The sequence below is a fragment of the Bos taurus genome, chromosome 11 (genome assembly GCF_002263795.3).
Source record: "Bos taurus isolate L1 Dominette 01449 registration number 42190680 breed Hereford chromosome 11, ARS-UCD2.0, whole genome shotgun sequence".
In the NCBI taxonomy this organism is placed as follows: Eukaryota; Metazoa; Chordata; class Mammalia; order Artiodactyla; family Bovidae; genus Bos; species Bos taurus.
This window is the reverse complement of record NC_037338.1, coordinates 82,843,142-82,859,059: the sequence shown is the minus strand read 5'-3', so window position 1 is coordinate 82,859,059 and position 15,918 is coordinate 82,843,142. Positions and strand designations below refer to the sequence as shown.

The 15,918-nt window shown below is 43.4% G+C and overlaps 1 protein-coding gene across 1 annotated transcript in view; it reads right to left on the bottom strand.

Annotated features, from left to right (window-relative positions):
• Window positions 1–15,918, bottom strand: part of NBAS (NBAS subunit of NRZ tethering complex) — a gene marked incomplete in the record, with an annotated part of 468,052 nt that overhangs the window by 348,285 nt on the left and 103,849 nt on the right. The window contains 4 exon segments of the mRNA NM_001192550.1: window positions 4,188–4,189; window positions 4,192–4,195; window positions 15,336–15,355; window positions 15,357–15,360. Coding sequence (NP_001179479.1) covers window positions 4,188–4,189; window positions 4,192–4,195; window positions 15,336–15,355; window positions 15,357–15,360 — 30 coding nt within the window.

Here is a 15,918-nt window from a genome sequence, read left to right as displayed (position 1 = left end):
TTAAAAGTGCTGTCCCTACGGCTTCGACACGGTGCAGACCCATGGAAGCAGGGTCCCTGGGGTGGGGCCTGGATCCCTGTCCTTCTGAATCCCTCCGGCCCCAGCAGAGAGGGGCCAGCATCATTCCCCTTCCTCCACTTCCTCCCAGTCTCCAGAGTGCTGTGTGTTGGTTTGATATGATTTCAAATGCACTTTTTATGATGTAAGTGAAGTTGTTTTAATATACTTCTTTATGACAAAGGCCAAAAGAGGTTGTTTTGGAAGTAAAGTTGATTTAAGAATGAAGCGAGCAGTGTCAGGATCATTCCCTAGCAACAGGCCATGGAATGTCGGCTCCTGGCTGGCTCCTGACTCTGGAGAACCTCTTAGAGAAGCCACACCTCAAGCAATAAATAATTTCAACTGAATTTGGACTTTATTCTTGTCATCTCCCCTTCTGCGGAACAGCAGTGTAATTAATTTATCATTTGTTTGGATTATGTTATTTCTTTATTGGTTTATTACAAGGAAACATTATCCTGCATGTTACTGGCTTATGCAATTGTTATAATTTTGTGTTAAATAAACTATGGGCAAAGACAATCTCAGTCTCCAAGCATAATTTGCTGTCCACTCCCAACAAAATAACTCCCCAGACTGGTGGAGGACGAGGTGCCCCCTGTACTACCTTAGGACTGCTGATTTTCTTTTTCAGCAAACCCAGCCCTCTGGGGTGACATGCTATTCAGTGGTGCTCCTGAAGCCCTTCACAGGCACTGTCAGTTACAGATCCCCAGCAATCTCTCACAGTTGCAGAGGATTCGAGCATCTCGATTCTGTCTTGCTCCGCTTACTCCTCCAGGCACCATTCTTGGTGACTTTGCTACACACATAGCTAACCCATCTCACCGGACCCTCATCCCCCAGGCCTCACCTCCTGTGGTCTTGCCCTCCACACACTTCAGTCAGTCACTGTCAAGGTTATTCCCTGGTCTCTGTAATACCAATAAGATAACTGCACTCCCTTCTCAATTTCCATTTTAAGTGCCCCTGCCTCTGGCTATGTCCCATCCCTCAGCTTGCTGCGTCTGGTGCCCAGCAGTTACTTAGAAACTGCTCTGGTGAACCTTCACAGTCCACCTGGCCTGGATCTCTGGGCCATGGCTAGGAACCTTTCTTCAGTCACACCAAAACCCTTCCCCTCGCACCCTCTTCTCCAGCACTGGCTGGTGCCACCTCTTTCTCTCCTCCTGCCCACTCAGCAGGATGTGCTGACCTCATGCTAAGACCTTGCCTTGTGAGAGAGGACCTGTCTTCACACACACCAAAGACAATCCTCCTCCATCACTTCTCCCCAAATAAAGGCTTTGTCATCTCTTTCTGCAGTATCATGTCTTTATCTCTACTGCATCATCCTCATCGACATTTACTCCTGCTATAACATGACTCATCTGTAAGCCAAATACAGCACAACAAAAGCTGCCCCGTAGCACCAGCGCTGGGGGGCTTCCTCTTGGCTCCTCAGACCACTCTCCACTCAACTTAATCTCACTTGGAGCCCCAGGAGGCTCCCAGTCTTCTGTTTTCAGGTTGGGTTTGGCTAATGGGGAGCAAAAAGTAGACTCTGCATTCATCAACACTTTAGGCATGGATCTTCTTTTGATGGAAAATTACAGTCAAAATGTTCTTTAAAAAGACCCCACCGGATTCTATCAATCCATAATTTGCTCAGTTGGAATTTTCAGAGATGTGCAAATACAAGATCATATTTGTTAAGTTATGAAACTCATCTCCTCAAACTTTAAAGTCTCTGTTCTTCTAGTTTTTGAACATTTATTTGTGCCCTATGACTTTAGTGCCCTCATGAAAGTATGTGACATTCAGTTCTGGCATTGAAGATATCACGTTGGTAAGTCAGACTGTCTGATTCATGTTGTGAATGAGCCAGAGGCTGAAAGTGGCTGTTTTTCTTGTAGAAATACTGAGAGTTCTTTCTGTAGTCAAAGTCTCTTAGTACGAATCCTCCCCTGGATAACCATCATATCTGAAAATAGTTTAGATCTCATATGGCTTAGAGCTAACAGTTTGGTTGGTAATAAGGCTAAAACTTAATATGTGTTTTTTTACATCATCATAAGGGCAATGGCACCCACTCCAGTACTCTTGCCTGGAAAATCCCGTGCACGGAGAGGCCTGGTAGGCTGCAGTCCGTGGGGTCGCTGGGAGCTGGGTACGACTGAGCGACTTCACTTTCACTTTTCACTTTCATGCATTGGAGAAGGAAATGGCAGCCCACTCCAGTATTCTTGCCTGGAGAGTCCCAGGGACAGAGGAGCCTAGTGGGCTGCCGTCTATGGGGTCGCACAGAGTCGGACACGACTGAAGCGACTTAGCAGCAGCAGCTGCATTCAAACTACATATATCTTGGAACAATTGCCATCTTATCAATAACTGTATTCACCAAGTTATAATGAAAAATAATGAAACCAAGCAGGACCTTGTGGGGCCCTCTTGGCTACAAAAGCCTTTCCATGTCCCCTGTTTCTTTTCTGTAGGAAAAAGGCTTCAACCTCCTAGACCTTCTCTGAATTCCAAAGGACAGATGCAGTTACTGATTAGGGAAGGGAGGGAATACAGGAGTAAAAGAGGAGCAGTCAAGTAACAATAGAGCAGCAATAAAGCCAGGTCCTGATTCCTCCTTGAGAGATGGACTTAACATATCTTTGAGTTCTTCTGCAGGAGCTAAGGCCCCCACCCAGGTGGAGGATGGTAAATTCTTGCTGAATGCAAGATTCCTGGAGCACCACTGTGTTACCCCAGAAGAAAGTGACGTACTCTGCAGCTCTCACCCTTTAATTTGCCTTTAAAAATGCCTCCCCCCAAACCATCTGGGAGTTCCCGTTTTTTGAGCATGAGCCACCTGTTCTTCTGCTCTGCTCTTGCAATAACTTTTCTCTGCTCCAAACTCTGATGTTTCAACTTTTTTGTCCTCACTATGTGTTGGACATACAAACTTGGATCAACAGCAATTTTTCAAGTCAACTAGGAGTCCGTATCCATGGTGGGTGACCCCAGACAGGGAAGCCCCTTCCCTGAGTCCGCAGTAGCTACTGGAACTCATTTCGTTCCAGGGAACTTGAAGGGATTCTTCCTGACAGGCACTGGCCTTCCAGACATGAGACTGTTTGAGGCCAATAAATATCCTGAGCCACAGTCCATACTCAGAGTCGTTTGGGGGTGAGTCACTCCAGTTTGTGCCGGCTAGGAGTTCTACCTGCTCCATCTGAGTTCATTCCATGAGAAAGGAGCCACTCTGGGTTCCCTTTCAGGAGCTGGGCCTACCTGTTTGGCCACCTCCATCTGGGAGTGGGAGTGGAATATTCGGACGACACCTCATCTGATCTCTTATCTGAACCATGGTGTTTGTTGTCTGTAGCGTGTGTGTATCAGTGCCTGCTCTGGCTGGCTGTCATGTCCCTGGTAACGGAGCTCGAGGGTGATGACACCAAGATGTTCTTCCCACCACATTGGCTTTGCTCACAGCAGAGCACTGGTTGGGACTAAGGCTTGTTCATCTGACCCTGTCTCAGATGGGGCATTGGTTGGTCATGTGACCCCGTCTCAGATGGGGCGTTGGTTGGTCATGTGACCCCGTCTCAGATGGGGCGTTGGTTGGCCATGTGACCCCCGTCTCAGATGGGGCGTTGGTTGGCGTTCTTGCTTTTGGACTCAAGCTTGGTCTTTTGGATTCATCTCTGACTGATGGGGTGTTGGTTGGGAATCTCCCTTTCTGGGTGCTGGGAACTGTGACCTTTTTATCATTATTATTAATTATTGATTCAGTTTTGGTTGTGTTGGGTCTTCACTGCGCGGGCTTTTCTCTAGTTGTGGCAAGCAGGGGCTACTCTCTGGTTGCAGCATGCAGACCTCTCACTGCCGTGGCTTCTCTTGCCATGGAGCATGATCTCCACTGCAGCGCCCGGGCTCAGGAGTTGCTGCTCCCGGGCCTAGAGCACAGGCTCGATAGTTAACACAGGTTTAGCTGCTCTGCAGCACATGGGATCTTCCCATATCAGGGATCGAAGCTGTGTCTCCTGCGTTGGCAGGCAGATTCTTTACCACTGGGCCATCAGGGAAGCCATGGGAACTGCTGCCTTAAGAGACTGTTCTGCCCTGGTTTGATGTTTATTTGATATTTGACAACACTGGTAGTGAAAAATAGAGTGTGGGTGATCAGAGCTCTGCTCCATCCTGTAGTCCCCTAGGGTATACTTTGCAAAGCTGGGAAGATCTTCAGCTATACTGCTATGAATAAAAGAAATGGTATTTTATTGCAACCCTACTCATTACTCCTTGGGATCTGGAAAACAATGGTTCTAAATTATAACACCGTCTTTCAACCAAAAGACACAGCAGGATGCTTGACTGCATTTCAGCTTGATTTTCCAAAGGGTACTGTATGAAGCAGATCTGCTAACGGTGTGGGGCCTGACTGGACTGTGCGCTTGCGTGGCCTGTGCTTCCCTGAGGCCCGCAGTGACTGAGTGGTAGCTGATGGGAGCCGGGTCTCCCCAGGACCTGCCAGGAGGTGGTGCTGTTGGAGGAAAAGGTGGGGAGAGGCTTTCTGTGCCTGCCTGACTGCTGGGAGTCTATCCTTAGAGGATCCAGGAGGGGAAGGAATTGATGCGGACAACTCTGGGGTCTCAGCCAGCTTGTGTCCGTGGTACCGGCAGGGCGCGTTGCTCTTTGACGTGCAGTGTCCGGTTTCCCGCTCCGTTTATTGAGGGGCTGTGCTTTCCTCGATGTGTGTTCTTGGTTCCTGTCTTGTGAATTAACTGACCACACGCCCGTAGGTTTATTTCTGAGCTCTCTGGTCTGCATGTCTGTTTTTGTGCCTATTCAACACTGTTTTGGTGATCACAGTGTTGTGATGTAGCATGAAGTTAGGGAACGAGATGCCTCCAGCCTGTCCCGCCCCCGGCCCCGCCTCCTCAAAATCCCTTTGGCTATTCAGGGTCCTTTGTTGTTCTCCACAGATGTGAGGATGGTTTATTTTAATTCCATGAAAAATGCCATTGGAATTTTGGTAGGGTATGTATATACACTGGTAGAATGGACATTTTAGCAATATTAGTTCTTCCATTCCATGAACACAGGAGATTATTTATTTTTGTCTTCTTCAATTTGTTTATCAATGTCTTATAGATTTCAGTGTGCAGGTTTTTCATGCCCTTGGTTAAATTTATTCCTAGGATTTTTGTTCTTTTTGATGTAATTGTAAATGGGATTGTTTTCTTAATTTCTCTTCTCAATGGTTTATTAGTGTTTGGAAAGGCAACTGATTTTTGTACTTTGTTTTTGTACTCTGTAAATTTAGTGAATTTTTTCTCTCAATTTTTTTGTGAAGTGATGTGAAAAATTTTAATTATAAAATCCCACTGTTTCTACCATATCCCAGATCATCCACAGCACCCAAGATATGATGGCTTCTAATATAATCTTCGCAATGTTCCTTAATAAGCAGTGGACTCCTAACAGGGTCTTTAGCAACTTTGGTTGAATTGGACCTCAGTAAGGCCTGGCCTCTATAATGAGGCTTGATGTCTTCCCTGCTTCTCTGATGTGGTATTGCCATGATTGTTTTGAGAAATAATCCACTTTTCAGTAATTGCCAACATGCATTTGATACTTGACTCAAAATACTCCAGTGTGTTTTACCCCAAACAGGGACACTGTTCCCGGGAACCAGCACATAACCCTCAAACAAGGAAATTTTATGGTTCCACCTTATAATCCTATTCACAGGCCCACTTCAAACGTCACCAGCCATCCCAACTGTATGGAAATGCATTTTCCCTTTCCGATCCCATTTTCTTTTCTGGAAACATTACTGAGATGATGAAGGAAAGGGCAGCCTGGAGTGCTGCAGTTCATGGGATCTCAAGACAGGACGAGCGACTGAACACAGCAAAGGCCCTTTGAACGCTAAGAGCACATAGGAGCTGGTTTCACATTTGTTGTTACAGGATGTGGTCACAAGATGGAAGCGTTTCTTCATGCCTGACTTGTTCCTTGGGCAAGCAGAGCCTCAGGGAAAATTCTGTGTGCGATAATTGTCAATTGGAGTGGAATGGGCTAGGAGAAACATCCAAGGCTTGTGTCTCTTCACTTTTTCCCTTTACCTTTGATTCCAGGGACACATCCTAGCTTCTGCAAAACCACACTGAGAAGGATGTGATCATCCATATAGTGGTCATAGTAAGATGACCAGTGGCCAGTGGCGAAAACCCCAGCCCAAGAGACACATGGAGCCCAGGGTCTTTTGAAAGCTCTTGCAGCCTAGAGGCTCCACTTCGTTTCTGTGTGGTGGACTTGGATTTCCTCAAGGAGGGCCTGCCTGTACCAGGGGTTCTGGGGGCTTACATTGCTTGTAGTTTCTTTTGGTGTATGGCATTAGGAACTCTTCCCATCTCACTCTCATTTTCATTGTTTAAGGAACCTCCACAATGTCATCTATTGTGATTGTTACCAATTTACATCCTCAGCTGCAGTGGGGGAGAGTTCCCTTTTGCTCACACCCTCTTTACAACATACTGTCTGTGGAGTTTTAAACAATGGCTCTTCTGACATTTTGGTTTCCATTTCTCTAATATTTAAAAAATTCAATTATTTATAATTGAAGGATAATTGCTTTACACACTTCTGTTGTTTTATGTCAAACCTCAATATTAATCAGCCATAGGTATACATATATCCCCTCCCTCTTGAACCTCCCTCCTATCTCCCTCCTTATCCCACCCCTCTAGGTTGATACCAGGCCCCTGTTTGAGTTTCCTGAGACATACAGCAAATTCCCATTGGCCATCTATTTTACACATGGTAATGTAAGTTTCCATCCTACTCTCTCCATACTTACTTACTCTCACCCTCTCCTCCCCTCTCCCTATGTCCATAAGTCTGTTCTCTATCTGTTTCTCCATTGCTGCCCTGAAAATAAATTCTTTGGTACCATCTTTCTAGATTCTGTATATATGCATTAGTATATGATAATTTATCTTTATCTTTCTGACTTACTTTACTTTGTGTAATAGGCTCTAGGTTCGTTCACCTCATTAGAACTGACTAAAATGCATTCCTTTTTATGGCTGAGTAATATTGCATTCTGTATATGTACCACAGCTTCTGTTCATCTGTCGATGGACATCTAGGTGCTTCCATGTTCTAGCTATTGTAAATAGTGCTGCAATGAACACTGGGGCTCAGTTCAGTGACTCAGTCATATCCGACCCTTTGCCATCCCATGGACTGCAGGCACACCAGGCTTCTCTGTCCATCACCAACTCCCAGAGCTTGCTCAAACTCATATCCATAGAGTTGGTGATGCCATCCAACCAATTCATCCTCTGTCATCCCCTTCTCCTCCTGCCATCAATCTTTCCCAGCATCAGGGTCTTTTCTAATGAGTCAGTTCTTCACATCAGGTGGTTAGGGAAGAACCAAATCAATAAAACTAGAAATGAAAATGGAGCAATCACAACAAATAACACAGAAATACAAAGGATCATTAGACACTACTATCAGGAAATGTATACCAATAAACAACTTGGAAAAAATGGACAAATTCTTAGAAAAGCATAATGTTCCAAAACTGAACCAGGAAAAAATAGAAAAGCTTAACAGACCCAGCACAAGCATGGAAATCAAAAATGTAATAAAAAAAAATCTTTCAGCAAACAAAAGCCCCGGACCAGATACCTTAATAGGTAAATTCTGTGAAAAATTTAGAAAAGAGCCAACACCTATCCTACTCAAACTCTTCAAGAAAATTGCAGAGAAAGGTAAACTCCCAAACTAATTCTATGAGGTTACTATCACCTTAGCCAAAACCAGATGAAGATGCCACAAGAAAGAAAACGACAGGCCAATATCAGTGATGAACATAGATGCAATTATCCTCAACAAAATTCTAGAAAACAGTATCCAACTACATATTAAAAAGATCATACATCATGACCAAGTGGGTTTTATTCCAAGGATGCAAGGATTCTTCAATATTCCCCAATCAATGTGATACACCATATTAACTTAATACACTAGATTAAATTGAAAGATAAAAACAATATGATTATCTCAGTAGATGCAAACAGGCATGAAAGGAACATACTTCAACATAAAAGCCATCTATAACAAACCCACAGCAAACATTATCCTCAATGGCAAAAAACTTAAAGCATTTCCTCTAAAGTCAGGAGTAAGACAAAGGTGCCCACTCTCAACACTACTATTCAACATAGTTTTGGAAGTCTTAGCCACAGGAATCAGAGTAGAAAAAGAAATAAAATGAATCCAGTTTGGAAAAGAAGAAGTAAAACTCTCCCTGTTTAGAGATGATGAGATTCTCTATGTAGAAAACCCACAAGAGACTTCCATAAAATTACTAGAGCTAATCAATGAATGTAGTAAAGTTGCCAGATATGAAGTTAACACACAGAAATCCTTTGTATTCCTATACACTGACAATGAGAAAGCAAAGAGAAATTAATGAAACAATCCCATTCACCATTGCAACAAGAAGAATGAAATACTTAGGAGTAAATTTACCTGTAGAAACAAAAGACCTACAGAAAACTATAAAGCACTGATAAAACAAATAAAAATCGACATAAATAGATGGAGAAACATACCATGTTCATTGATCGGAATGATCAATATAGCGAAAATCGGTATAATACACAAAACAACCTATAGATTAAATGCAATCACAATCAAGCTACCAATGGTATTTTTCACAGAACTAGAACAAATAATTTCACACTTTGTATGGAAACACACCAAAAAGCCTCCAATAGCCAAGTAATCTTAAGAAAGAAAAATGGAACTGGAGGAATCAACCTGCCTGACTTCAGACTATACCACAAAGCTACAGTCATCAAGACAGTATGGTAATTGCACAAAGACAGAAATATAGATCAATGGAACAAAATAAAAAGCCCAGAGATAAACCCATGTACCTATGGACACCTTATCTTTGACAAGGAGGCAAAATATACAATGGAAAATAGCAATCTCTTTAACAAGTGGTGCTCGGAAAACTGGTCAGCCACCTGTAAAAGAATGGAACTAGGACACTTTCTAACCATATACAAACATAAATTCAAAATGGATTAAAGATCTAAACATAAGACCAGAAATTATAAAACTCTTAGCAGAAAACATAGTCAGAACACCCTCTGGCATATGTCACAGCAAGATCCTCTATGACCCAGGTCTCAAATAATAGAAATACAAGAAAAAATAGAAATAGGACCTGATTAAACTCAAACGCTTTTGCACAATGAAGAAAACTATAAGCAAGGTGATAAGCGGCCTTCAGAATGGGAGAACATAAGAGCTTACAAAACAGCTGATGAAGAATTAATCTCCAAAACATACAAGCAGCTCAATAACTGAAAAATAAATGATCCCATCAAAAAAAAAAAAAATGGGCCAAAGAACTAAACAGACATTTCTTCAAAGAAGACATACAGATGGCTAACAAACACAAGAAAAAATGCTCAACATTGCTCATTATCAGAGAAATGCAAATTAAAGCCACAACGAGTACCACCTCTGCCAGTCAGAATGGCTGCCGTCAACAAGTCTGCAAAGAAGAAATGCTGGAGACGGTGTGAAGAAAAGTAAACCCTCTTAGACTGGGGGAAATGCAAACTAGTAAGCCACTATGGAGAACAGTGTGGAGATTCCTTAAAAATCTGGAAATAGAACTTTCATGCACCTGAGCAATCCCAGTGTTGGACACACACATGGAGGGAAACCAGAACCAAAACAGACATGTGTATCCCAGTGTTCACTGTAGCACTATTTCCTATAGCTAAGAAGTAGAAGCAGCCTAGCTGTCCATCCGCCTACGAATGGATAAGAAAAGTGGTACATATACACAATGGAATATTACTCAGCTATAAAAAAGGAACACATTTGAGTCAGTTCTAATGATGTGGATGAAACTGAGTATATTATACAGAGGGAAGTAAGTCAGAAAGGAAAACACCAATACAGTATATTGACACATTTTTATGGAGTTTAGAAATATGGTAACAGCCCTATATACAATATAGCAAAAGACACGGATGTAAAGAACAGACTTTTGCACTCTGTGGGAGAAGGCGAGAGTGGGATGGTTTGAAAGAATAGCATTGAAACCTGTACATTACCATCAGTGAAACTGATGACCAGTGTGAGTTCAATATATGAAGCAGGGCACTCAAAGCCAGTGCTCTAGGACAACCCAGAGGGATGGGAGATGGAGGGTGGTGGGAGGGGGTTTCAGGATGGGGGGGATACATGTACACCCATGACTGATTCATGTCACACTCTCTTTAGCCTGAAGCACAAGAGACATGGTCCTCAGCAAATCACACTTTTCTCCTGTGATTTATCTCTGGCTTTTTTTTTTTTCCCCTCCTTGGGACTTTTTTTTTTGGGAGGGGAACAAGATTAATTGGTCGAGTGTTACCTAAAAGTTTATGTAAAGAAATATACATAGATATGCATAGCTCCCTTGGACTTGAGGTGTCCAATTCTAATTTCTCCTACAGGAACTCTGGATAAGGAAATGGCAATCCAATCCAATGTTTTTGCCTGGGGAATTTCACGGACAGAGGACCCTGGTGAGGTACAGTCCATGGGATCACAAAGAAGTCGGACATGGCTGAGCAACTAACACACACACACACAAAGAGATAAAACGTGACTTGATAATTAGTTCAGTTCAGCCTCTCAGTCATGTCTGAGTCTTTGTGACCCCATGGACTGCAGCACACCAGGCTTCGTTGTCCATCACCAACTCCCGGAGCTTATTCAAACTCATGTCCATCAAGTCGGTGATGCCACCCAACCATCTCATCCTCTGTTGCCTCTTCTACTCCCATGTTCAATCTTTCCCAGCATCGGGGTCTTTTCAAATGAATCAGTTCTTCGCATCAGGTGGCCAAAGTATTGGAGTTTCAGCTTCAGCATCAGTCCTTCCAATGACTTTTCAGGACTGATTTCTTTTAGGATGGACTGGTTGGATCTCCTTGCAGTTGAAGGGACTCTCAAGAGTCTTCTCCAACATCACAGTTCAAAAGCATCAATTCTTTGGTGCTCAGCTTTCTTGATAATACACATGTCTGAAACTATTAGATCAACCCATATTGCATAAAACAGTTATAATAATATCATATAATAACAGAATTTATTATATATCATATAATAATACTTCACATTTGAATACCAATTTGCAAAGCACACAGTCCTTTACCTTATCTCACTTTATTTTACAGAATATTAAGAGTAAAAAATACTTATTTTTAATGGAAATCCCAGGGAACTGAAATTATTTTACCTGTTTAGAGGCAAAGATACTGCAATTCAAATCTCATAGTGATGAGAGATAGTTAAATTCAGCACCACCTCTTCCAATCGTGTAGACTTGTGTTTTATATATGTTGAGGCCAACAGTTCACCTTAAAATCTAGACTTTAAGTATAATCATCTGATGGAATATGAGAGGCCAGTTATAAGGTTCACTCAAAGCAATGAAATTAAGATTGTTGTAGGTCTATAACCTCTACAGAGATACAGAGTCAACAATAACAGCAGCAACAAAAAAATCAAAGTAATTTACTTCAGTTCAGTTCAGTTCAGTCCAGTCGCTCAGTCGTGTCCGACTCTTCACGACCCCATGAATCACAGCAGGCCAGGCCTCCCTGTCCATCACCAACTCCAGGAGTTCACTCAAACTCACTTCCATCAAGTCGTTGATGCCATCCAGCCATCTCATCCTCTGTTGTCCCCTTCTCCTCCTGCCCCCAATCCCTCCCAGCATCAGAGTCTTTTCCAATGAGTCAACTCTTTGCATGAGGTGGCCAAAGGACTGGAGTTTCAGCTTTAGCATCATTCCTTCCAAAGAAATCCCAGGGCTGATCTCCTTCAGAAGGGACTGGTTGGATCTCCTTGCAGTCCAAGGGACTCTCAAGAGTCTTCTCCAACACCACACTTCAAAAGCATCAGTTCTTTGGTGCTCAGCTTTCTTCACAGTCCAACTCTAACATCCATACATGACCACAGGAAAAACCATAGCCTTGACTAGCTGGACCTTTGTTGGCAAAGTAATGTCTCTGCTTTTCAATATGCTATCTAGGTTGGTTATAACTTTCCTTCCAAGGAGTAAGCGTCTTTTAATTTCATGGCTGCAGTCACCATCTGCAGTGATTTTGGAGCCCCCAAAAATAAAGTCTGACACTGTTTCCCCATCTGTTTCCCATGAAGTGATGGGACCAGATGCCATGATCTTCATTTTCTGAATGTTGAGCTTTTAGCCAACTTTTCCACTCTCCACTTTCACTTTCATCAAGAGGCTTTTTAGTTCCTCTTCACTTTCTGCCATAAGGGTGGTGTCATCTGCATATCTGAGGTTATTGATATTTCTCCCGGTGAGTCAAGTAAAAATGCTAATTATAGGCTTAGGATTGAAGACACTAAAGTGAGAACATGACTGAATTTAGAACTTTTGGAACTTCTGATTTTAAAAGTATTTGTGTATCTTTTAAGTCCAATAAGAAAATTTTACTCTTGCTTATCTTGTCTGAGGAATAAACATGGAAAGATACTAACTGAAAAAAAGCTACAAAATTTGAGGCTTTGAAGAAGGGAATTAAAAAAGAATGGGTCTCATGAAGAGTAAATCCGTTCAGATGGAAAAGCTGAGAGGAGAAAGAAATTGATTTAAGAAAAGATCTTACTATTAGAGCTGAGGCCATCTGCCATTTAGTCAAATTTACTTTTCTTCACGCAGGGTCACCTTATACAGACTCATACAGACACACAATACAGCTACCATCTCCACTGATACCCAGAGGGGTGCCCTGGCCACCGCTTCAGACTGCCTTGTGGGCACACAGGATGCTCGGGACTCTGTCCTGTGTGTCCCTGGGAAGTGACTCCCAGGAGGTCCAGCCACTGAGCCGAGTTCCATTCTGTTTTCAAGCAGCCCTTTAAATCCCTGAGGCCAGCACCCCTCTCTCTCACCACATAAAATGTCCCCCTGTGTGTCACTGCTCCTCATCAACATGGCTGCTGCTTTTATAATCAGTCTTAAGATATGGTCACCTGATTCTATTATTTTTTATTATGCTGAAGTCAGTCAAGTGTTTTATATCTTACTAGAATATTAATATGTCGGATTCAGAGAAATAATTCAAGGATGAAGTCAACTGATTATCCTCCTATCCATATGAAGTATATAAATATAATCTCTGGGAGATGGTGAAGGACAGGGAAGCCTGGTGTGCTGCAGTCCATGGGGTCGCAAAGAGTTGGACATGACTGAGTGACTGAACAATGATAAAATATTATTTCAATTGATAATGAATGTACAGTGCGTAGGGGAAAGTGGGAGAAAAGTGGTTTAAAAATTGGATCAAGCTTAGCTAATAAAATTAGCAGTTGCAAATGTTGTTTAAGGGAAGAACATAATGAATTATGAATTAGGAAATTTTCCTCTTATGTGAAAGGAAAACAGCAAAAGTCACAGAACATCCTCATGAGTAGACATATTTATTTATTTTTATTTATTTAGAAACTGCTTATTTTCTGTCAACCAATTTCCATTTTAAGAGTTTGTGGGGTTTCCATAATGGCTCATGGTAAAGAATCCTGACAATGCAGGAGACATGAGTTCAATCCCTGGTCCAAGAAGATCCCACGTGCCTCAGAGGAACTAAGGTTGTGAACCACAACCACTGAGCCTGTGCTACACAGCCTGGGGGCCACAGCCACTGAGCCCACGCTCTGCCACCACTGAAGCCTGGGGGCCCTGGGGCCCACGCTCCATAACAAGAGAAGCTGCTGCAACGAGAAGGCAGACACCACAACCAGAGAGTGCGCCCCACTCACCGCAACCAGAGCAAACCTGTGCAGCAGCAAGGACCCAGCACAGCCCCCACCCAAGAAAAGAGCCTGTGAAGGAACAGCTGAAGCCCACCCAGTGCTGTGCCTACCCACCCAGTGGCCTGAGCAGTGGGCGCTGCAGGCCAGCCTTCAGGGGAAACTGCGGAGTAGGCAGCGAGCTCGCCTGCCCGCCTGTGGACTAGGCCAGCACCTCAGATCCAGTAGCGTTGCACTGAACTGCTGAAGTGACCCATTCACGGTGAAGTCCTCCTTGGTCAGAGCTTGCTCAGCTGCCGCCTGCTCTTCCCTTTTAATCTCTTCAGTGTTGGGGATTTTTTTTCCAGGACTTGGAAGCGATGAACTTGAAAGAAGACAGTCAGACAGTCTCTTGTAAGGACTGACAAGTTTATTTTTGTAGTCAAGTCTTTTTATAGAAGCAGGAACAAAGAGCTTAGAGTATACAGCCAGCAGAGTGTGTACGGGGTTAACATCTAATCAGTAAAAATATTTTAAGGACAGCACTCTCTAAGTGACCTGTGTGTTTATCCTGTAACCCATTTTTTCAAGTAACATCTTTAATATTTATTATTAAATCTTGCTGCTGGGCATAACCAAAGGCAGGAGATGTTTTTTTGCCCACAGCACATCAAGCCAGGGTATCTCTGGCCCTTCGCCATTTTTCCAAGGACTTCTTCCAACCGGCTGTTTTGTACTGCGCTTCCCAACATTTCAGAATCTTCAGACGTAGAGATCAGGCACTATCTCCCAAGAATGTTCACAGGAAATGGGCAGAACTTCCTGGGTAAGCATCTGCCAAGTCAGACCCACCAACTGAACTCCCTAGTTGCCGGGGATGGGTGGTCTCCAGAGTGCAGAGGAGAGTCCGTGTCACACAGACCGATGGTAAGAAGTTCACATACATGCCTCTGGGAGAGGCTGGCGGTCAGCCCTGGGATCGTAACCACTAGGAGTCTTGGCTCCTGGAAGCTGCCTGGGTCTGGTTAGTGGAGGCTCCAGGAGCAAAGTACCCGACCAGAGAAGCGGTGGCAGCAAACTGCAGCTCAGCTCGCTGGCAAAGGTTCCTGGAGGACACAGCAGTGACAGCAGCTGGGTTTTCAGTGGCAACGATGGCATGAGCTGCCTACAGAAGCTTCTCCCAGGTTCTCTTCAGATTCCTAATGTAGACGCCGCCACTTTTCCTTCTGTAGATGTACTGCTCCATTGGGAAGTAAAAATCGGTGCTACCTAAGAGGGCCCCTGCTGCAAGGAATGTGATGGTGTCGTCCTTCATTTGCCGGACATCAAGGACCCAGGATAGTGCAAAAGATTCACTTCACGTTATGACAAGAATCCAGACAGTGCCGTATGGACCACTGTCTGGGTAGCGTGGGAAAAGCCTGAGAAGATATGTTAGAGAAGCCAGATAATCTTTCTGATAAAACAAACTTGACTTTCTTTCAGTTTGTAGAAATAACGCTGTGAGTTTTATTCTTTAGAGGTTTAAAATTTTTTTGTAATGTCTTGGCATTTCTGAGAAACTTGTAATACATGTACAAGGTTCAAGAACCTAGAAATATAAAATACTTTATATTACATCGTTCTTCCTACCCCCTTTCTTCTTGTCAAGGCCCTGCTGCTTCCACAGTCAGCCACGTGTTTTGTTTCTCAGGAATAGTTTCCAGACTTTTTTTGTTTGTTTGTTTTTTTCTAAGTATTTATTTGGCTGTGCCTGTGGGACCTTTTCCATGGGAACTCTTAGCTGTGGCATGTGGGTTCTACTTTCCTGACAAGGGATTAAACTCAGGCCCTTACAATGAGAGTGCAGAGTCTTAGCCCCTGGATCAGGAGAGACGGCCCAGAATGTCATTTTATTGATACACAAGCAACTATGAATATCTATTTCTTCTTCACTCCACATGTGGTGCTAGTGGTAAAGAACCCACCTTCCTATGCAGGAGACATAAGGGACTCAGATTCAATCCCTGGGTCCGGAAGATCCTCTGGAGCAGG